This window comes from Opisthocomus hoazin, chromosome 12 (genome assembly GCF_030867145.1).
Source record: "Opisthocomus hoazin isolate bOpiHoa1 chromosome 12, bOpiHoa1.hap1, whole genome shotgun sequence".
NCBI classification, from domain to species: domain Eukaryota; kingdom Metazoa; phylum Chordata; class Aves; order Opisthocomiformes; family Opisthocomidae; genus Opisthocomus; species Opisthocomus hoazin.
In genome coordinates, this window is record NC_134425.1 from 14,510,044 (window position 1) to 14,532,987 (window position 22,944).

The 22,944-nt window shown below is 48.3% G+C and overlaps 2 protein-coding genes across 13 annotated transcripts in view; one reads left to right on the plus strand and one right to left on the minus strand.

Annotated features, from left to right (window-relative positions):
- The window catches only part of LOC104338232 (protein C19orf12 homolog), a 64,273-nt gene extending 61,858 nt beyond the window's left edge, over positions 1-2,415 (plus strand). For all 12 annotated transcript variants that reach the window (XR_012765304.1, XR_012765299.1, XR_012765303.1 and 9 more), the window contains 3 exons: positions 1,128-1,365; positions 2,022-2,148; positions 2,255-2,415. The gene's annotated coding sequence lies outside the window, so the exon portion shown is untranslated. The remainder of the gene's footprint in view (positions 1-1,127; positions 1,366-2,021; positions 2,149-2,254) is intronic.
- Positions 2,416-2,722: 307 nt separating this feature from the next.
- VSTM2B (V-set and transmembrane domain containing 2B) lies at positions 2,723-22,510 on the minus strand. Its single transcript, XM_075433450.1, has 5 exons — positions 22,325-22,510; positions 21,589-21,773; positions 19,961-19,990; positions 18,811-19,213; positions 2,723-3,052 (listed from the first exon to the last, which is right to left on the minus strand). Exons 1-5 carry the CDS (start codon positions 22,395-22,397, stop codon positions 2,964-2,966), a joined length of 780 nt encoding a protein of 259 aa, XP_075289565.1. The 5' UTR covers positions 22,398-22,510; the 3' UTR covers positions 2,723-2,963.
- Positions 22,511-22,944: the final 434 nt, after the last annotated feature.

Here is a 22,944-nt window from a genome sequence, read left to right on the forward strand (position 1 = left end):
CCAAATACTGTACCAAAAGCTGCAGCCGCCGCCTCAGCCCGGTATTTCCCCTGCACTACGCAAATGCGGAGCCAACCACAGGCTGTGCATTTTGTAAAAAACCCAACCGAAGGTGGAAGCCAAGGCCCCCAAACCTGGAGGACTCATTCTGCACGTTTCTGAAGGCAGAGTTATAGTGAAGGTAAAGGTAGAGCCAGGTTATCTTGGCAACCTGCGCCCCTGGTGAAGTCATCCTGTGTGCTGGGAATGAGTTATCTCTGCATGCGCGCAGGTCTGCACTGGAGAGAAAAGATGCCTGTTGCTCTTGTTAGAAGAGATTTTTCATCAAATCCGCAGGTTATTGTTTAGTAGTTCTGAGGTTTTATAGCGAATTGGAATATAAGAATTGTTATTCCTACTGCGGCACACTTAATTCTGATCTCAGAAAGGATAAAAAAAAAGTTATTTTTAGTTGCAGATTTAATATTTTTTCACCTTTAATGTGATTAAAGTCTAAAAGACCTTGATAATTCTACTCCTGCCACAGCACACAAAACTCCAGTGGCTGCCACATCCCAGTGCAGGCAGCAGGCTACAGTACAAAGGGAAGGACAAATGCCAGATGATGTATTTGTGCCCATGTTTTCTGCAAATCACACAGTATGCGATTCAAGACATAAGTGATGAAGCAGAAGTATGACAGCAAAGCAGGGCATCTATTTACTAGGAGACCATGCTGAGGTATGGCTGAAGTTGGAATAGAAGCATATCTAGTCCTAGATAGACATGCTCTACTGCCTCAAGTGTCAGCTATTTATTTAGACAAATTTAGACAAGATTTTCTTCTTGTGGAAAAAATTGTTTTGGTTCTCTGCCTTGGAATGAAGATGAGAAATATTCACTGCCCTTGAGAAAAAGCAGCAGTGATGATGAGCTTGCCAGAAGACCCACAGTTCAAACCCAGGCAGGTTTCACTTTCATGGCCGGCTGATACTCAAAGGATTAGAGCTCTCGTGACATTACAGACTCCGCACACACCTCTGCATTGAGGAACTGTCCTGGAACAAGTTCCCAGACGTGAATGCCGGTATTAATTTAGGCATGGTCCGACATTCAGATCTTCCTTTCCACCTGTCTTTTCCTCTCAGGTTATAAAAGCCTTGCCCTCCCGCGCACACAGAAGCCAACGGCCATGCTCGCTCTTCAGTGTCTCATACTCCGATGCGCCTCCAGGCTTCCAAAAACCACCTCCCCCAAGCCCTTCCAAAGAGCGGCTCTGCTTTCTGTGGGACAATTACGGATTATTCCCCAATCCGCAGGATACTGCAGCTGGCGCTAAGGGGATGAACATTCTTACAAAGATTTTACCACCTTTGGATGCCCATGGTGAGCTTGCCCCAGTACAAGAGGGCTTTTATTACCACAATGTAGGAGCATGCATGAAACACAGGTGCATTTTGGTCTCACACCTTGGGAGATGCGAGTGGCACAAATCCCTCCCTCTTACTGGAAGTCCTAGAAAAAGCAAATTCTGACCATCTGAGAAATTGTAAATCCCTTCCTACCCTCCTTCTAGAAGAGGACTCGGGTACGAGGTGAGGCAATGGCACATCCCACTTTTGCTCCACAGCTTCTGCTGCCAGAGTCCTGCTGGCGCTGTAGCTGTCACTTTGCCATTTCCACAATTAAGGTCCTTGCTAAAATGCTATGCAAATGAGAGGGTAAGAATCACAGTCAGACAGAGCAAATTTCAAAGCACTTCACTAAATTCAGCTACAGAAGCTTGTGTTTCTTTACCAAGTCACCCTATTATCACACTTAAAACCCAAGCATTTTGGAACAGAAAAATAACTGCTGTATTTACTGTAAAAAAGCCTTTTGCTTCATTAGAGGAAAGCTCACTTGGTAAGACAAGTGACATAATTATGTAATTTTAAAAATCTGAATGTATTTTAAACAAATACTGGAACCAGGTCTGGGGAATACAGCATTGCAGGTTGATTAATTTTGTTTTCCACTGGTTGATTCATCTTTTTTCATAGAGGCCTGGAGAAAACCAAAGCAACTTACCTTGAGTGCTCCACACTGTCACGCAGTCCATCTGACTGGATCTTGCGTGAACTGTCCGGGGATAACTGGTGTCATCGCAGGAGGGCACAGCTACAGCTTGTGAGTAGCTGTCGGCACATTCTGTTGTGGGGTTTGCCAGTACATGGGGGTGTGTCATAAATAACTGATTTCAATTTTATTTTGTTTGTGATGCACCTTTCCTCAGTTCTCTGTGCTGTGACAAGGTAAGGAACAGACACAGCCATGAAGCCTACTCAGGGAGCTTCAGGACACCGGGAAAGACACACACATCTGTAAAAACTTTATTTCAAAATCTTTTTATTCAACTGTTATTCAGCAATATACAATACAGTTTATAAACAAATGTCTTACCTTGTTTCCAATCTTCATTTAAAAATAAATATTATTGACAGTGAATATTAATTATGGTAAGATGTACCTTTTTAATTAAAATGTCTCCAAAAGAAATAATTTAATTAAAAAAGAAAAAGTAAATCCAAAAAACCTAAACACAATAATCTACTAAAAATATTTCCTTTCTTAGGAAGGGCTTTGACCCAACATCTTTACATATTGTCATAAAGATAACTGCTCAACAGTTCGTGCAAAATGAAGAGTCAGAGGGAAGGTTTAGAAAAGAAAAAATATTACAGTAAAATAGAGAAATCATAGGTGCGATGCATAGAGCAGGGCTTTACACCATAGAGTCTGGAAACTAGATGCATTATTCTATGTGGTTTACTTTTGTGGCATCCCCAAAAATATGTTTTTCCCCCCATGTAGAATTTATCATGCTTCTTTCAGTCTCTTTCTGTCCATCTTTAAAACTGTAGGTATTTTTTTGTCAGGGGTTTGTTCTGTTTTTAAATAGGTTCCTTTTTGTTTGGCTGAGAAGGAGTGCAGGAAGTAGTCCGTCAGTGGTTTACTAATAAATGTACAAGCTTATGCAGTATTAACAGGAACACATATAGGAGTGGGTCTGTAGCATAAATAGGTCCTGTACCTAGAAAAGAGACACGAGAGAGAAGGAGATTTTACTCTCTATATTTTCCAATACAGAAGATTAAAAGCAGAAGAGAAATATGGGAAGATTTATTTTTATCACTTCAGAGCCAGGGGTCAGAAGCTTAATTTTAATAGTAAAACAGCATCCTCAAGCTATCCAACTCAAATAGCTTTCTCTTCCCCCTCCCAAATCTAACTCCACTTAGGTCATTTCATTATGCATCACTAATGGTATGCCTAAACTTGGCTTCAGCCAAGTTACCAGCAATTGAGATTTCTATAAATACACCTTAATGTGGTATATAGTTTCTCAAGAAATGACAGGTATCAACCACCCATTACTTTAAAGGGAAATGACAAATGCTGCGCCTGTACTCCTTGATTAACAGGACACGAACCGATTTCATTTGGAATGGGAACAGCAAGACCTTGACATCTTCTTTACCTTTTATTGGAAAGAGCAGAGTTTTAAATTAAAAATGTGCACAGGAGCTATAGAAAAACAGAGGTCAGATGTGCAACACATCTGCTACAGTCATTTCGTCCAAGCCCAGGGAGAGCAAGACCGCTCCCGCTCCTGTGAGGTAAGCTTATGTGGCACGATAAAGGGCTGCAGGGGCAGTTACGGATGTGCCATCACGAGAAAGCTGGTGCTTGCAACCTTACGTCAGTCAAGGGAGGACGCAGCTCTCCCTGGGCAGGGGCAGACACCGATGCCTCTGCTCACAGCGTGAAGTGGCACCCATGTCCATACTGCAGCTCACAAGGCTTCCCTGCCTTGTATCCACTTCCACTAAGGTACCTGTTCAGGTTTTTTATTTTCTAGTTACCTGTGCCAAAGAGAGAGGAATTTGCTGGGTGCCCCTGTGGTCCAGCCGCTCGCCCTTGTGTGGGAAGGCTGCTCCATCCCTGAAACGGGTCCCTGCTCTGCTGCCTGGCAAGGGTGGGAACAGCCCCTTCCCAGGGAGAAGTTCTGCTGCGCTGGTGCAGCCTGCGGCATCGCTGCAGGGCCAGAGCTTGCTGCCTCTCCCTCCCCGCGCTCCTGCTGAGCCCGGGCAGACAAGGCTGGACAGGTCCACCGCAGCAGCTGCTTAGGTCCCGAGTGCCACGGGTGACACCTTTCCAAAGCCATGACATGGACTAGTGGGTGCAGTTGTCACCCACACTCTAACATGATGATGTCTCATGTGGCCATGGGACATTTCCACAGGGGTGAACGCAAAAGCAGGAGCCCAGCCGGAGCTTTGCCCTGCAGCCGGAGTGCCCAGAGGCACCCGGGGAGTGGCTTCATCAGTGCTGAACACTCCACATACAGGAGTAATCGATGCCCAAAATACTGACAGCCACCCAAAAAAGTGACTGTCAGAGCCACTTTGCAAAGTGTGAAAGCTTTAAAAAAGCGTTTTTTGCCTTCAGTATCTCTGGAAAAGGAATCAGGCCATTTCTATTTAGGAAACTCACTTCAGGCACCCTAATGCAAGTACTTTAGTCTTGGTCTCTAGGAGATGTGAGTCTCTCTCAGCTGTGCCATGATCAAAGGAAATACCTCGAACAGTTCCTGAGCAAACCACTGCTCTTGGGCTCACTGTTCAGGCTGCCTCCTAATCTATACATACCTCACCAGCAAAGCTAGAGTATTATTATTCAATATAAAAAAATAGTTCATAGTAATGTGGTGTGCAATTGAGGAACTCAAGAAATGTCCCCATAGTGCTATCTCGTACACACCTAGGCTGTGTGGAGATTATTTAGTTATTAAGGTTTTAATTAAATCCTTGCATGCACAAACATGTGGCTAAGGACGGCCTACAGAGCAACAGCAAGGCATTAAGATGAATACAGGATTTTTTGTTCTTTTTAAAGCTGAAAATTATTAATAAACACAATTAACTCAGGTAGCTAATGGAGTAACTCATTAAATTCTTGCAAAAAGACACTTCAAGTGCGTGCAGGACCCTGCACAATATCGGCCAAAGCTCAGGTTCCCAGCCAGCACATGGGACAGACCATCGCCAGCCCCACACGTTCGTGCTGCTCTGCGGCAGCAACACTGGAGTGCACAAGTGCAGCCTTGCCTTGGGAGCCAGCCCTGCAGGGTCGAGGCGCAGGGAGGGTCTGCGTGGAGACCTGCAGGCAGGGTGGGCAATTCCCCTTCCTGCGCTGAGGGGGTGAGGGCAGCGGGAGCCCTGCCCGTGCTGACGCCAACCCTGCCAGACGCGCCAGCCTGGGAGCAAACAGGGCTGCGACAGCCATTCCCCAGCCTCAGGGACGTCCCTCCTCCAGCAGGTCCCGCCGCTCCCTTAAAAATACACAGCCAATTCACAAATACATTACATCCTACAGTTTTAGCAAGGATAAAATCCTAACAAGAAATATGCCTACACCAGCAAGAGAGAACAGTGTGCTGACAGGGAAGGCTGATGGACCCATTTTCTGTCCGTCTCTGAGCCTGACATGCTGTGTGGTATCTGAACATGGAGTGCTTGCTCACAAATTGCAGTCACTGGCACAATGGACCCATACTTCCAGGCAGCCCATCCCCACTTCCAAGCTGTCAGATGGCTCTTCTCCCTTCTGGGACACGGCACAGTTGCGAGAACGCCAGCCCAGGATGGTCCCCATGTGCTATCACCATCCCCTGGGCCTGGGGACAGCAAGGGCAGCTTGGCAGCAGCCGACACTCCGGGCAGCTACGTGCAGCTCACAGGTGCCAAATTTCTGCCCATTCCCCACCTGCCCACCCCTGCAGTAAGGATCTGGCCTTGGGTATTTATTATGCTCAAACCGGAGGATACTGAGAACCCATTTTTCCCTGCCAGGGCTGAACCTGTTCTTTCAATGAATAGGACTCGAGTTTGAGGAGATGCTGCCAGTTACTCAAAAAGCAAGGTGTGCTTCTGTATGGGGGGAATCCCCCTGGAAATGCTGCGGAACTCAGCCTGGAGAAACTGGCTCGGGTAGCTTGAGTGCTCTTACAACCATCACAGTGAAGGGCTGCGAAGGACACCAGGTTAGGATTGTTTCTGTTCCGAATGGAAAGCAGCATTAGTCACAACTCCCCGCAGCAGCTGTGTGCCTGCTTACCAAGATCATTCCTATGCCAGTTTTTGACCTTTATGTAGTAGCTTTAGTTTAAATCTCAGTGCAGAACTGTGAATTAATGCAACAGTCCGAATTTTTTGTCTTTTCCTCTTCTAGAAATTGCCATTGTTTTTAACTTACACTCTCCATCTTCTTAATTTGACAAGGAGTCAGTTGTCTGTTAACAGAATCTCAGCAGTTAAATAAAAAATATTTTTAAAAAACTATTTGCATGCATTTATTCTTACTGAACACCAAATACAAACTTATTTTTTCATACTGACTCAGTGTTGTTTTGCTGTAAGACTTCAGGCAGTAGAAGCAGATACACAGAATTTCAGAATTCTCACCTCCCTCTGAACACAGCAGACCAGAAACACACTTTCCAGTAATTTCTCCCTGTTTAGTTAACCCAAACCCTTTTCATTATAGGTAGTATTGTTTATAAACAAGCTGGACTTAGTGTCCTTAACTCTGCTTTTACTGCACTAGTGGAAGTCTTAACTTTTACTTTGTAACTGGCTACATTTGTAGCTGTAAACAAACAGAACCTGGTCTTGACCACTAGGATCTGCACATGCAATTGACCCAGGTCAATTTGAGAACAGAGTTTCTACACAGAGGCTTTAAATCACGAGTACACAGTTACTTACAAACTACAGACACTTACAAGAAAACATTTCATTTATATTTTGAATATTCATTTAATGTTTTGTTATTGTAAACTTATTTATTACTACATAGATTTACAGTTTTGCCTTTAAATTATTTATATGCACACAGCTAAATGGGAAAGTCTACCACTAAGCAGAACAGGAACAAATTGTTCTGTTCGCATATGGTGTAATTGCTCTCTCGCATCACTCATTCTTCAATTTACAACATAATAATGTTTTACTGTAGTTTTCTATTTAATAATTTGTTTTGTGCCAGCATTCATCACAGTTTGACTTAAAACAGTTCATCCAATTGAAAATGAACATTAATTAACCGAGTGACTTGTGACACATGGAAAACATGGGATGATTCTTTTGCAAGCTATATTTAACCAATGGCCAAAAAACGGGGTTTCTAGCAGTCTCCTATTTTTCTTCCTAGAAAGAATCTGAAAAGTCCCTTGATGTTTCTTTCCGAGATGGTGGTAAAATGCAGTGACCCATATAATAAAAAGCTGAAAGACATTGGTAGCTTATTTTCCTTGAAAGATGAGGTAACATCTAAAATCTGACTGCCTGTTCACGATGGAGCTGGGACCGCGGCTGGCAGTATCACCGGCTTTTACGCAGTGACCTGTTGGCCTCAGCCTGTCTCTGCGCAGAACAACGTGCAATTAGAACTCTCAAACCTGGCATTTCATTAGGAGGTGAGGGATCAAACTGACCACACAGATGGATTTATTCTCTCAGGCCAGAAACTTTAGACTGTGCTGGAGACATATTCTTGGAGAAACTGCTCCTACGATCTTTTATCTATGGAAAAAATAGGGTTTTATATGGGTTGTTGGTCAGGGATCATTACAGGCAATAACCTCCTAGATACAACAAGTTCTTTCTCGCTGACATGCATTTGGAGCAGTTCCACTGAATTGAAGGGAATTTACCAAACTTCAGATCTAAGAGCTTCTTAGAAGTTTTTAATTAGAAAGGCACTAAAGTCCCTATGCACTTACTGAAGAGATAATAAGCTGCACCACATTAGAATTACTCCACAATCTGAGACATGATCTTCTAAGCTGCATATGTCCTTCTTCCACTCTGAAATACTTGCGGCACAATCCACACACTGCATTTTGCTATCACGTTTTTTTTTAAAGGCTTGTAACTGGTGCCCTAAACTTTCTACTCCGCACCAAGTGCTGATTCTCCAGGATGGTGTGCAGAAGTGTGTCCAGAGCCTGTGCTAACTTTAGCACCCTCTCCCAGCTAAACCCCAGAGCACTGCATGTAACGCGAGCTGCTCTTGGTAAAAGAAGGATGTGGTGCAATGGAAATCTCTGTAAAAATACAGAGCTGTGGAGCCCCCAGTGTTCCTGGCTTTCAGCTGGCTGTGGATCATCATGCCTAGGCACAACCAGAACCAGCTCCCCAGCTGCCTTTTGGTGTTGCTCATTTTGGCAATGGTGACTTCCCACATACTTATAAGCAACTGCATGGGATCTGCTCACCACTGAAGTTGCCTAGAAGGCATGATGACAAAATTAGTTTTCTACCCACTACTCATTTTTATTTATGATTCGCTGAATTTTGGAACGGCTTTCCATAACTCATCTCAAAAAAGCCTCACAGAAGTCAGCACATATTTATTTCTACACAATCATACAAGTGTCAGCTAGGGATCCTGCTTTCTTCCTTCATTCACGTCATCACGGTTCTTAAAGTCAAGAGTAAATCTTCTCACACAGCTGGGTGAAACTATCATAATTACCCTCCACACTCTTCTTGAAAATACCCACCTTTCACTTCCCTTATTCACACCGTAGCCTCAAACTCTCCAGGACACCCAAACCAGTTTTACTGGGCAGAAGGCACTGGCCAGAGTTTTGTAAAACTGTCATCATTTTAGTTGTCCACCTTCTCTCTTAAGAGATCCACTGCTATGTTCAGGCCTGTATTTACAAGTGAATTGCCGAAAGACCGTGTAAGAAGGGTAACTGAAAGCCACTCCTATCCTGATCTTGGAAACTGAACAGGTTTTAGTATTTCAAATAAGATTCCATTTGCACTTGGAGTATTCAGCACTCCTGAAATGACCGCGTTTGACTTGCCCGTACCTGCATCTATTTATGTGCTGGGCTGAACTCGTGACCGAACACACAGGCGAGGTAGAACGTAAGTCTTGGTAACTCTGCAGAGGCTGCTGCACACAGGACAGCACAACGCCAGCTTCCAGCACAGGTAGCAAAGTAAGTATGTATATTTGAGAACAATTCTTTGTAGCAGCCTGGTTCTTAATTTTGATTGTTCTTAATGTCACATCTGGAAAAGCCCATCCAGGATGGAAGACCGTGGTGTTTTAGTGGTAATCCACAGCATGGATAGCGGGAAGGCATGGGAATTAGCGGCATACTGAGGGGCATGAAGGCACTGTTAAGAAGACCAGTGGAACCTTGTTTTCTTGAGAAGCAGCACCTTCCAGCTCCCTGAGCATTTCAACCAACATGCTTAACCCCCACTTTGAGAAAGGAAACTACAACATGGCTAACGACTCCTGCATACGGTGAAGCCCCTGTTTTAGCATATTCTATGAAAAACGGGTCACGTAGATCATATAGTTATGGACAGATTAGAAAACAAAGAAATTGGATGGCAAGGAGAGGCAGTCATGCAAGGAAATGATGCAGAAAGAAAAGTTTGGTGCTGATATGAAGCTAAGAAACGATTCCTTCCGCAGTGTCGATTTTCTGAAGTACTGCAGTGCTTTGCTGGAAGCCAATCTGTGTGAGTGCCTGTGGGGCAGAACAGATGCAGGAATTCGTAGAGGAGTTGGGTATATCTTTCTTAAAGCACTTGCAATTATTGTGGTAGATTTCTGATCACATTAGAGCTCATTTCAGCTGAGACTCATTAAGGCCAAATTGTTCTCACAATATTAGGACTGACAATCCCTTCCAAACATGCATATGGTACACAGATCAGTCAAGTGTTCGATTACCCTCAGTGGAGGCTCTTTCCTCCTTCTCCTAGATCTTAGGAACATTATTAGACATAAGACATAGGATTAGACAGACGATTGATCTGATCCAGTTCGACAGTTGCTGTGGGTCTGTGCGGCAAGACATTTTTGTATTAAACACAGCTACTAACAAACAGAAAGAGGGGTAGTTAAACTAGTGGATTTGATGAATGTATGGAAGTGCATATCAGGTAGGGACAAAGAAATAGTTGTACCTTTATCAAATATATTTCTACTTCTAAGATTACCAGAAAAATATGCAGCTTAATTGTCAACAGGCTGCCAAAAAACTCATCTCTCTTGTAACTACAGTTACAGGAAGTAGGGACACACAATACAGGGAACAGTTGGAGCATTTTCCCTCAATATATGCCCACTTGCCTTCTGTGGTAGCCAAATACGTACAGAGCAGTCAGCAGCCCTACTGAAAGCCTCACTCCCTTTCTAGGCACCACATTTGACTATGAAAACTGCTGTATTGAGAGAAGGTGGTGTCCCTGGAAAGCCCGGCAGAGCAGCAGCTCAGCCAAGTCACATGGAGCCAAGCCCTTGGGCGGCTGCTCTTGGGATCTGTCCTCAACTGGAGACAGCCAAAGAAACCACCCAGCCCCTCCAAATATCCACTCTTGGGAGAAAGTAAGGAAAAACATCAAGAAAACACCAACACTCATTTATAACAACCTCCAAAAGGAAACACTGCTATAGACAGGGTCAATGTAGAACAGGAATATATCCCGAATACCTAAAGAGAGTCATTCATTCTGTATAGATTATACAGCTTAGATACTTTACATTGTTCTGCATTTAAATCAGCCAATAACTTTCCTCTTCTGAGCCCTGCAGCCGGTCTCTATTTTGCAGTATATTCCCATAAACAGATTTTTGCTTTGCTATCTGCGAGATGATCTCTTCTCATCAGTTATCTCATTAAAGAGACCCAAAACAAGCAACTATGGATTTATTTCATTTCGAGAATTTTCTGCAGTTCTGTGATCTAAAACTAACTTAACAAAAATCCAGCACCATTAATTCACTCCTTGACATTTGAATAATGAGAGATACGAAATTCTCTATAATGTGATTTGCTGGAAAATGAATTTTGAACTACAACATACAGAAAAATAACTACATTAGTGGTAGTTCAGGTGGTAAATGAGCATCCAGACTACATGTCCTTCTTCAGTAGTACTATGTGAGCAAGTCCACAGCGTACTGGTGCACACAAACAGCAAAAAGCACAACTCCAACCAACCACACTGTGAGGCAATGAAGAATACTGGTAGCGGGGTTTCAGTTACTGAGCTTTGAAGTGAGTCTGGGCCATATTCTCAAGTTTTTCATTATAAGCAGGAGGACTAAAAAGCCACATTGCAGAAAGCAGGCAAGCTAGATATGGTCACACGATTCCTTAAGTCGACACTCTAGGAAAACACTTGCAATAGAAGTCACACTGGGCGGAACCCCAGATTTCACATTCTGTAATTGACAGAAGCTGTAAGTATTTGCAACCCAGAAGTAAAGAACAAGACACTGCAGTTCTCACTTCACTGTCTAAAGAGTATTTTTGACTTGATCGGGATTAGGAGCAAGCTGCCAATGTAGATGTAATTATCACTCCAACCAGAATTACTGAAGTTAAGCAGATCGAGTGCAGATTATCTAAGGATTTGTTTGAAAAATAACCCTATCCTGTCCATACTTGAAGAACAGAGCTAAGTGCATTAGCAGCATACATGATGATACAAGGAAAATGGCTGTATTGAGAGCATGGGCCTGAAAGAAAGCAGAGCCTATGATTTACATAAAGAAGGAGTCACCTTTTTGCTATAAAGAAACGGTGACGTTTTGGTGTTGACCCATAAACACACAGAACCCCCCCCCAAACCTTTCCAAAGATCGATACTTTCTATATATCAGCTAAAGACATTGCCGTGCCCTAGATTTAAGGGACATCAAACTTTACAGAATAAGCCAGCGAGGGGTTATTTGGAAAAACTGTCGACATGGGATATTCCTCATTGCCCTCTTTACATGTGAAATCTCCCGCTCCCTGGCGTGAGAGGGATTCAGATTAGAATGCTGATTTTAAAATTTATAAAGTAGTGAAGTAGTTCTAATTATAGCAGTTTGGCGAATTTTACACATGACCCACAAAACGACAGACACGGTGGACGATGTCCATTACAGGACTTACTGAGCCCTGCCCCACTCTGCAGTTAGCAGCCACTCCTAGCACACACAGCAGGGACGCGCCGCTTCCTAGCCACAGCCATGCAAATGCAGGGTAAGACCCCGTCTTACGGCAACTACGCGACACCCTCCGTCAGCTTCATTAGCACAGCTCCCTTCTCCAGCCGTGGCACAATGACCTGTGCACTGCCATCACACTGACTTCTCCACAGAGCACAGTTGCTGCTCTGCCAAACTGCTCTTCTTTCCAGCTAATAAAATTGCCTCCCAACTGATAACAGCCTAGCAATATAAAATACTCAGTTGTTAACCGCTGTTGTGACAAATAATACCATTCTGCTGACAACCCCATTTTTTCCAATACAAACCTACTTGAACGGTTTATTATTGACATATGGGACTGCTCTGCCATTATCTAATTTTAAAAAACACATAATAAACAGCAACAGGGAACCTGCCAGCATTCTCTCTGCTTTAGCAAAGCTAAATCAAAACCCAAAACAAATCCCTTTCATTACCAGCACAGTCCTGTCAGGCTCTGTTACGTAAAGAAGAAACATTTCTTTACAGAACTACTATAAGATTCATTTCCCGGCAGATCCTACTTCATGTTTGCTTTCCAACTACAGACTACCACTATTAATGTCCTTCTCAAAACCAGTACCAGTTAAGATCATCTTGACATTTCTTTGTGCTATGATTGTTAAGTAGACCATTTTAAGTATCAGCAATCTATAAAATTCACCGCACAGTTCAAGTTTTACTTTCTACACCAGTAAAGCTGCATCAGTACAGCAGAGGTGGGGAATGCGTAACAATTACCTGCCTCTTGTAAGTCAGCTGGTACTGCAAACTAAGACTCCATTTTACAAAGTATCTTTTGAAACCCTCCATAAAGAACTAGCAGTGTATGTACATTCCTGTCCAAAATGCTGTTTATTCATGCAAAAAAACACATGGGTGCGCTCAGTCTTCCCTCAATTTTCACTCACTAATTAATCAATCGCATATAGAAATCTAGACCAGCGTTAGATACAGCTTTCACATTCATTAGAAAGACCTGGACTATCCCTTTCATTGTGTTCAGTAACATTTTTTAAAAACATTTTTTCATCTATAACCTGAAGATATTAAAGAAGTTCAAATAATATTCACATTTCTGCAAGGACACTGCACAGGCTTTAGACTAGGTTAGTACAGTTTTGTCTGTCCTCCGGGGAACAAGCAAGAACCACTGAAAGGAGGTTACTCAAATAAATTGCATTTCCACAGTACAAAAACACTCTGGCACAGCTTGTTTCTGCCCTAGGTAATGAGGTGACACAGTACTGCAGTTCGTGCTTTTGTCCAGTTCGAGAATTAATCCGTATTACACGCAGACAAAAGAAGATATTTGACCTCACTTGTCCCCAAAGCAGCCTAATTTGCCTAGATATTAAAGTGCTAGTGATGTGTATTTAATGAGAATTCTTTTTGCATGTTTATTATCCAGTGACATTTAGGAGGTCAGCCTGATAATTCAGCTATGACCTCTGTCTCACTACTTTATTTAATGTAAAGGAAAATGTGATGTGACCCAGGTTGCATTTAACTACAAATAACAACTGAGTGTGAGCTCATATACGGTCTCAAAAAAGGCACAGGAGGAGTGAAGCAGACCCAGACATGACCAAGCTGGAAAAGCAGGGAGCCTAAGCTGAACAGCAGCATGGAGAGACTTTCCTTTCTTGCCATTTCATGTAATGTTCACCTACCAAAGATAAACGAGCTCCACGGGCTGTTTCTCCAACGAGCACGCAGAGTCATTCAAATTCTGACAAAGCCAGGAGAGCCCTGGACCCAAACCCTTCCCACAGTTAATCCAAACTCAACCACAGCCACTCCAGACAGAGGCCCTCTAACCAGCCACAGCTCCTTACGCTCAAGAAAACAGGGTGTTCATTTACCTTCCTGTCTCTAAGCTACAAATAAATACCTTTTACTTCCCAGTGCATGGTGGAGATCTAACATGTTTCCACATGGCCTCCTGCCTCCAGGTAGGTTGCCACAGCTTGACTTTGTGCATGTACTGCTCTTAGGAGCATCACCGGGAGCTGCACACGCACAGAGACTGCAGAATTGGGACCTGGTGCTTCATTATCTCCGGCCATGCAGCCCACAGGCAGACTTCCTTCTGCCTCACGCATTAAAGGCTTTGTGGGGGGGAGAGGGGGATAGGCGTGAAGACTTATTTTCTTCCTTGCTGTGAACACTTCATCTCTGCATAACGCATGAGTCTCTCTGTGTCCTTCCCAGAGCACTCTAAGCATAATGAAGCACAGTTTCTTGTTTCACACTCCCATCTTTGTTTATTTTATTTAAAGCTTTCACTTCAGAGTTGTGAGGCTAGAGATCAAACAAATAAAAGGGAATTTGAAAGCTGCAATGTCTGATCTACATTCTGCTCAGAAGTTAAACTAAAAATTGCCCCCAAGCCAGTACACAGGCACTCCTTTTGGAGACCATTTGGTAGGATGTAATACATCCAATTTGCCTCCCAGAAGGTCAGCATGAAGATCCTTGTTTATTACTTCACCTATCAGATAACAAAGTTAGTCTCATGACTAAGGCACTGGACTTAAATTTGAGAGATCTGAAATTAAGTTTTCGTATTTAATTTCACAGCTGCCACACACTCAAAGTCGGTCATCACTCCTCCTACCATTTGTCCGTCTGATCCGTTTGGACTACAAACTTTCTGGGACCGAGACACTGCGTCTCTCGCTCAGTGAGGCTCCCATGTCCCCCCTACTCACCCACTGAAAGCTAGGAACACACACATTAACACTATATGCGCTCTCTCGCTTACGCACCCCGGTTTTTTTTTTTCCTACAGCAAAAGATTCCACTTGCACAGAAGTATTTAAACTCAAAGCTAAACAGCACTGTCGTTCATAACCATACAGACAACAACTCCTTCTCTGACAGTATTAAACCCAATGATCTTACCAGCTGATCTTTGCCTCCTTGCAGCCTAAGTAACATGTTCTCAGTTTCCACTTCAGCCTACCTTACCGGCAGACATGCAGTGATCTTTTTCACTCTCGTGAGACCACAGCACTAAGTTTTTATATGGTAGTTTAAACATTACCAATAAAATTCTGTTTGAGGAGCTAATATTTCTGGCATATTGGGCAGTTTTTCTGTTACATTGGATCTATTCCCTTATATACTACGACATTGATCATAAATTTCTACCAAATGCTATTTCAGATAACATGTCCAAAACTATGGATTTTGTTTATACCTGGTTGAGATACCAGATGAGACTCTATGCTCTTTACAGAATCTCAGTAACAGACACATTTATTCTAATAAGTTCATGTTTCAGTTCAACTACAAGATGTAAAGAATCACATTTTTCCATGGTGCACGACTGGGACTCCAACCGAAGACAACAAGAGCCCTGCAGGCACATCTGAAAGCAGCATTTGATCTATAATCACATTTATTGGAATACGAGCACATAGAAGCCCTATCTTACTACACTGAATGTATTGGGAAGATTTCTATTGCAAGGAAAATAGGATTAGAACCCAATTCATGCAGGACACTGTGGCTAGTGCCATGCCATCAGCCTTTAGGCAGAGCTCTTCAGTGTATTAAACGAGAGTGTTTCTTAATCACTGATGGCAAATTCATTGTCTGAGCACATTTCTGCTTTTATACAGAGGAGCTATCCCTGTGTACAATGAAAAGACAAATGCTAAAGGCTTTTGAGAGTAAATGTATTAGATGATTCAATTATTACACACAGATTTGGTGCAAGTACTTATCTGTATGTGTGATACAGAGCTTGAAATAGGATAATGAGGCATCTGTATTATGGTACTATGCATATATATAATTCATACAGCAACACAGGGTTGGGTCCTGCAGTGTTATACACCCTGTGTGAAGAAAGATTTGGTTCGACTTGATGGCCCTACTGCGTGGACAACCAGCTAAGAAACTGCCTTGAGGGGGTGGACTTGAAACAAGGCATCTAGTTTACAGAAGAGGGAAAAAAAAAAAAAAGGATTTCCTACAAAGAGACTGCATTCTTTACAGAGAAAAATAATTACTGTACCTAAAATAGCTCTGAAGAACACCACTTTAACATACAAATGGGACACTCCAAAGCTCAGTGATGCCATTTTCTTTTCAGACATTTTGAATAAAGTTTAGTGCTTATCCAACCCAAGTGACAGCACTGGAGACGCGAGTCTTCAATTTCCTCACCAAAGCAGGCAATATCCCTTCAAGTCCTCATCACGCTGACTTCCACGTTAGTATTTTATCATGTCTTTGTCCTGGGTAGGGAGCAATGCTTGATGTCTAGGGGAGATCAATCCGTTTCTTGCCTCCAGACCACGCTGTCTCTCTCTGCTTCAAACTAAGTGCCTGGCCCAGACAACCCTTCTAAAACACCCCAGTGATGGGGACCGGGACAGCAACCAGCCACCTGCTTCACAAAAGCAACCAAAGAGACATGCTGCGGTAAGAAGTCTCAGACAGTTCTGCTCCAGAAAGCACCTGAAGCAGGAACTTCGAGGGCCACGTCTTTCAGCTGCGATCTCCTGAGCCACACTGTGGCTGCATTTTATTGGTAAGCCATTACAGGCAGCTCCAAACTGCCACAGGTATGGAAATTACAGTAAACCAAGTAGAAGCCTGTTATTCCGGGGGCCTTGATACAAGCAGAGTAAAAAGACATTATTTTTACAGAGGACCACACCAAAATACAAAAACAGATGCCTCCCTCATATGGATACAGAAGCAGTTGCCGGGTTATACCTTACCAAGCCAGTACTATGACCAAGAACAGGAGCCCTGTGCTCTCGACGCTGACTTCAGCTTTCTCCCAGAGCGGAAACTGCCATGGAGTGGCACTGTTCACAGACACCAGTGTGCACAGGACAGATGTCACAGCAGGAAATTTTGGTTTAGACTATTTTGTAGCCCTCTTAGTATCAGTCTCCATCTGGAGATCCCCAGAAACTATTTTTGTACATTCCACTACCTTTTTCACTGATTTAAATAATTCCATTATCTCCACTGCTAGCCACAATGCTTGTATTTTATTTTCAGAATTTATTCCAGCCTCGAAATGATGAGGCAGTGCCACATCCCTAAACCACAGACATGAAAAATCAGGACAGACAGCAGTTTAGATGACCTGGGCAGGGGGTCCTGCCCTAACAGACATGTGTGACATGCTCTCTTGGCAGCACACACTCACTCCATCTGTTGAGATGGAACTGAGCCCACTGCACTTCCCTCGTCCTGGTTTTAGTTCATATGCACCACGTAAGCTTGGGGTTCAGTGGGCAGGGTGCGCAGTGCTGCAAATCCTAAACCTAACTTCTATGGAAAACACTGCAAGAATTCTCGCTGTGGGGGAGTGGAAAGAGGAAACACAAAAACAACTGCCAGCCCACGGCTCCTAGGAGGAAAGCAGGTATTTCCAACAGAAAAAGAACCGATCGTGGGCATTATAGTGTTAGGTTTGATTTCTTGTGGTCAGTGAATTCAGCAAAAGCAAACTGAACTTTTTTATATGCCCACAGGCTCCTGTCATTAGACCTCAGGAATTATCAATTTGTCTTCTACTAGACACCAATAAACAGCCAGCTTACTCTTATGAACGATAAGGAGCAAAACCTACTCTTCACACATATTTCTACATGAGAAAGAAACTAAATTACTCAGAAAACAGCCAAAGGTAATAGCCAGAGAAAAACACAGCACCTGTAAAGCACTAGCAGGTCACAGTGACCCATATACAACCAATTTCCACTACTGTGAGCCAAAACCCGCAACCATTTGCCCGGAGAGCATGAAGAGGTACCCAGATGAAGTGTGAACATTCCTGCGTGAGGATTATGAAACTGCGTCAGCAGAGACTCAGCAGAGAGGGGAGCTCAGGGCTTTCCCTGCACAGTCCGTGGCACAAAATTGTTGCCCTTCTCCCATAGATAACTCGGCAGGGACATTTGTTCAATACCAGTTAAGTGACAGTGGCTGAGAGGGGAGCTAAAGCCCAGCCAGAGCAGCACCACATAGCTTGAAACACCTTTGCAAAGCAGATTTAAGACTGTTCTTTGTCCCAGACTTTGCTGTCATTAGTGTAAATAAAGGTTTACAATGTCCTTCTTCAGAGAACCGTAATATGGTAATGTGGCATTAATCAGTTAATACAGTATTAGCTGATAGACAATCAGTATTAGCGCAATGTTTACATTTGCAGACCATTATAGAGTGTAGTATCTTCAGCTCTCACCCCGCCAGTAATTCCGACGTGGAGCTCATCACGCAGCAGTTGACATTTCCCTTCCCGCTCCGCACGGGCCCCACGCCCGCCCAGGGCAGCCGGCCCTGTGACCGCCCGCCGATCTCAACCCCTGAGCAGAGCCACGGCCCTTCCTCCCTCCGGGCTGCAACGGCTGTGCAGGGCGCCACGGCCCAAGGGCTGCCCGGGGGACTGCGAGAGCGGGGCCCGCCGCGGCACCTGCCGACAGGCAGCGGGGCCCAGCCCTGCTCCCGGCCCGCCGCCAGCCTCTGGCAAGGAGCCTGCGGAGCGCCGGCCCCGGCCTCACCGCGCACCTGCTCGCCGCCGGGGTGCGAGCACCGCGCGTCGGCACCGCGGCGACAGCCCCGCCCGCCACAGAGCGGCGTCGGGTGCCCGGCTCCGAGCCCAGCACCGGGGCTGGGGGAGCCGCGGCCGGGCGGGGAGGGGAGGGGGAAGGGAGAGGAGGGGAGGGGAGAGCCCCCCACACGCGCCCCGCGCCCTACCTGACCCGTGCTGCTGGCGGAGGATGGCGGCCTGCCCGGGCGGCGGCGAGGCCGAGGAGGCAGCGGCCGCGGCGGTGGCAGTGGCGCTGGCGGCGGCGGCACCGCCCTCGGCGGTGGGGGGCGGCGGCGGGCGCTTGCCGGGCCCGGGCGGCGGCGTGGGCCGGGCGGCGGGGCCGTGGCGGCGCGGGGCCGCGCCGCTCTGGATGTGCGAGACCGCCTCGGCCGCCTGCACGTCGGGCGGCGCGAAGCGGGAGAGGACGCGCAGCAGCGCCTGGGCCTTGTGCTCCTGCGTCTCGTCGTCGCCGTAGTCCGCCACGCGGCACTCGTAGACGCCCTCGTCCTGCCGCCGCACCCCCGAGAGCCGCAGCCGGTGCGAGATGTCGTTGCCCTGGACGCGGACCGTCTGTAAGAGAGCGCGCCGCCGCGCGCCGCCTCAGCAGCGGCCGCCGGCCCCTTCCCTGCCCCGGCAGCCCCCCCGCTCTCCTCGGTGCAGCCCCGGCACCGCCCGCTCTCGCCCCGGCTACGCGTCCCGCGCCGCGCAGAGCACCGAACCGGGGCTGATTCCGCCCCAGACCGAGCGCGCCGGGCGTTTAAGCCCCGCACCTGGCTGTTAAAGCCCCGCTTCGCGGTCCCACGGGCCCATCCAGCAGCGGCCCCTGCTCCCCATCGCCCCCGCTAGCGCTCTGCCGGCCCCCCCCGCGTGCCCGCCCCTAGCCCGGGGGTCCCCTCTCCCACCGTCCAGCCCCGCACGGAGCCCCGCAGCCGCCCCGCGTGCCAGCCCCCACGGAGCACCCCGCACCCCGGGGGTCTCCGCCCCGCAGCCGAGAGCCCGGAGAGGCCCGGCGCAGGCCACGCCCCAGCCCCGCGGAGAGGCGACCCCGCGCCGCAGCGGCGGGACAGGGGGAGAAGCGAGCGGGGTTTGCGGGGCGCAGGGAATAACGCGGGCGTCTCGGCTGATCAGCCCGGCCGAGGGCGGGCAGCAGGGCAGGCGTCGCCTCCCCTGGGTGCGCAGGCAGGGCGGCGGGAGGGAAGCGTGCCCACCGCCGGCTGCGGCAGCGGGGCTGTGGCGGGCAGGGGCGGGGGGGGGCATGCAGTGAGGCCCTGCGTACGGGAGGAGGGGTGCGCACCACCCAGCTGGAGCCGCACTTACGCTGATTTTGGTGGCATCCTTATTTGTTACCTGAAAGAACAGAAAACAGGGAGATTAGACTCGGCTCTGCCAGCACATCAACCAGACGCTCGTATTCCCAGCCCAGCGCACGGACAGATGCCACCTTCTCCGCTTGCCGCTCCCGCAGCCCGTGTGTGTGGCCGGGGGCTGTTCCCCAGCCACGGGGCAGGCAGCACGGCAGTGCTCAGCCCGGGGGACCGTGCTGGCAAAGCTCCTGCACTGCCCTCGGAAGCGCTGCCTTCACCACGGGCGCCAACAGCAGCCAAAGAAACGCCTGCCGCACGCTGTGCCGCTCGCGGTCACTGACAAACACCGGGGAAGGCGTTTTACCAGCAGCGTTAGCACAGTGGCGAAGTGCTTGGGCAGGCTGCATCCCACACTATTCCGGGCAGAGCTTTGGTCCCAAAACATCCTGGGAGCAGGTATCGCTCAGCAGGTTTTGTACTTGGTTATTTTTTTCGTCTCCAGCCAACTACTGTAAACCTAAGTGATGCCTCAGATCTCGCTGATGCGCCTCCCAGGGAGACGGTCATCATTCTCCAGGCATGCCCTGTCATCGTTTATTGTAAAAACAACTCACGGTTTTTACATAAGGTTAAAGAAGACATTTAAATCCGAGCGATTTATTTCCCTGTCTGACAACTGACTTACACTTTCCCCAGCTAGGCGGCATCGCATTAGCTCAGAGTCTATATGCTTTGCATCTCTATTTGAGCTCTGCAGGAAAACAAGCGTGCCACAGAGAGGGGAGCTGGCACGGGCACGGAGGCTGCTGCGGGGCACCCTGCCGGCACGGGGGCCAGGGGGCTGGGGAGGATGACGTGCTCGACGCAGGAGAGTAACACAGCCTGGAAATCCTGCTTCGCCCCACTCCTTGTACAGCCCCGTTTGGCACCAGCAAAATGTCTTGCACTGGGTGGGGGAGGCTGCAGAATGAACTGGCTTATGTTGGGAAAATGCAGCTGAAAAATTTATACTAGAGCCTACTCTCACGCCAGGCGGCTTGCTAGGGGGAGGGGAAAGGACACACAATATTTAACTCCACTTCATGCATTTCAATTACTTCATCCAGCTGTGTGAAAATGTCTTGCTGAGCTCCAGATACGGACACAGGTGTGTACAGGCACCCCAAGGAACTGTGCATTTGTATATGCAGATTGATATGTACTTAACACACCACAGAGAGAGGTATATCCTTCATGCCTTTCTCTGCTCTACCAGAGAGCAAACAGGGGCTCTCCCAGCTTTTACGAGGATTCCTAGCTCAGCTCACAGAAGCACTGGTTTTCGCTTGTCCCTGCTTCAGACTACAGCTATTTTCAACTGCCTCTCCCGGGTCCTCATTGTCGATTTTGCAGTGGGGCACTTATCATTTTCTATTTACAATCCTTACAGCACCAATATTTTTTCCTGAGGTGAAGTCCTCCATAGTGCACGCCCCGTCCTCCTCTGTCCCAAGGAGGGCCCAGGGATGCCAGTGCTTCCCACCACTCGCTGGCACTGGGTGGAGGAAGAGCTCTCCTCTCTGGGACTGCCGAGTTTATTTTCATCACCCTCTGAGCACGCTGCACTCGATGAATAGATACATCTCCATAGCACTGTATTACCTTGCTCCTGCTGCCGGGGACACTGATGGCTAGTTCGTGTGCAAGTTCTCTGGCTGGTTCTTTAAGGTACCACCACTGGATTTCCAAGGAGTAAGAGGTGGATCCGCTGGCTCGGAAAGCACAAGGCATCTCAATATCATCTCCCTCCCTAACAGTCACATCTTTGGGAACTTCAGTAAAGGTAGCTGGGAGGGGAAGACAGAGTTACGAGGGCTGGTTAACGGCAGAGGTTAACAGACAAGATCAGTCCTTTTCAGCGTAGCGTGAGCCTCCCCGGCTCAGGGGTGAAGCCTGACCGAGCCGCGGGCTCCCGCGGAGCGCCCAGGACTGCCGCCCGGGGCAGGGCAGAGCCGGTCCGCACCACCCCGCAGCTGGGGGCCGCGGGCCCAGCGGGAAGGGAAAGTTCGCAGAGGACCTTAAACACCCCCCCCCCCCCCCCCCCCCCCCCCCATCCCCCAGGAAAGCCCTGGGTGGACACAAGGGCACCAGCGTCCCGCCGCCCACCCCCCCGGGCCCGACGCGGGCCCGTCCCGTCCCGCCCCGCGCCGCCGGCAGCTGCGGCCCCAACAGTGCCGCCTTGTTCCGCCAAGCGCCCGCCGCGGGCAGCGCTCCGGGCCCCCGGCCACCAGCACCGCCACAGCGGCGAGCGGCCGGAGCTGGGCGGCGAGCCCCGCCGCGCCCGCACCGCAGCCCCAGCAGCAAGGTGTGCGCGGGGCGGCGGCAGCTTCCCACTCACCGGTGACGATGAGCAGCAGGGGCGCGTTGAGCGTCAGGTAACAGAGGGTGCAGAAGAGCCCCCGATTTCCCATCGCATCGACGGGGGCTGCGGGCGGGGGCCGGGCTCGGGGCGCAGCCGGGCTCGCCTCAATCCATTGCACGCGGCGGGGCCGGGCCGGGGCTCCTTCCCAAACGCCGAAGCCGCCCGGCTGACCTCGGTTTGCGGGGAAGCGAATATAAAATCCAGAGCCGGCTGCTCACGCTGGCTCGCAGGTGGAAGCGCCGTCCCGGGGAACGCAGCGGCAGATCTGGTCCCCTGCTCCGCCGCGCGCGGGGCTCAGCTGCCCTGCGCCCAGTGCGGGCTCCTGCTGCCCGCCAGCGAGGAAGCGGCGCCGGGCTCCCCTCCGGCACCCATCGCACCGACCGGCCTGCCCTCGGAGCCCGCCCGACGCTCCGGCCAGCCGGCAGGGACGAGCAGCCTCCTCCTCCGCCCGCCAAGCGCCCGGCGCGGCCCGGGCTCTGCACTGCCCCGCGCGGCCGGCGCCGCGCCGCCACGTCCCGACCCGCCTCTCCCTCCCCTCCCTCCCAGGCGATGGCCGGCCCGCACGCAGCTGCACCCGCCGGCCCGGCCCCGCCTCC

Bases quoted from the DNA above. Each gene is read 5' to 3' on its own strand.
- VSTM2B (XM_075433450.1), bottom strand. From the start codon at position 22,397: ATGGGAAATCGGGGGCTCTTCTGCACCCTCTGTTACCTGACGCTCAAC. The intron at 21,774-22,324 runs GTGAGTGGGAAG...TTCCCCTCCCAG, and splicing joins CCTGCTGCTCATCGTCACCG to CTACCTTTACTGAAGTTCCC. The intron at 19,991-21,588 runs GTAATACAGTGC...CTGTTCTTTCAG, and splicing joins TCCCCGGCAGCAGGAGCAAG to GTAACAAATAAGGATGCCAC.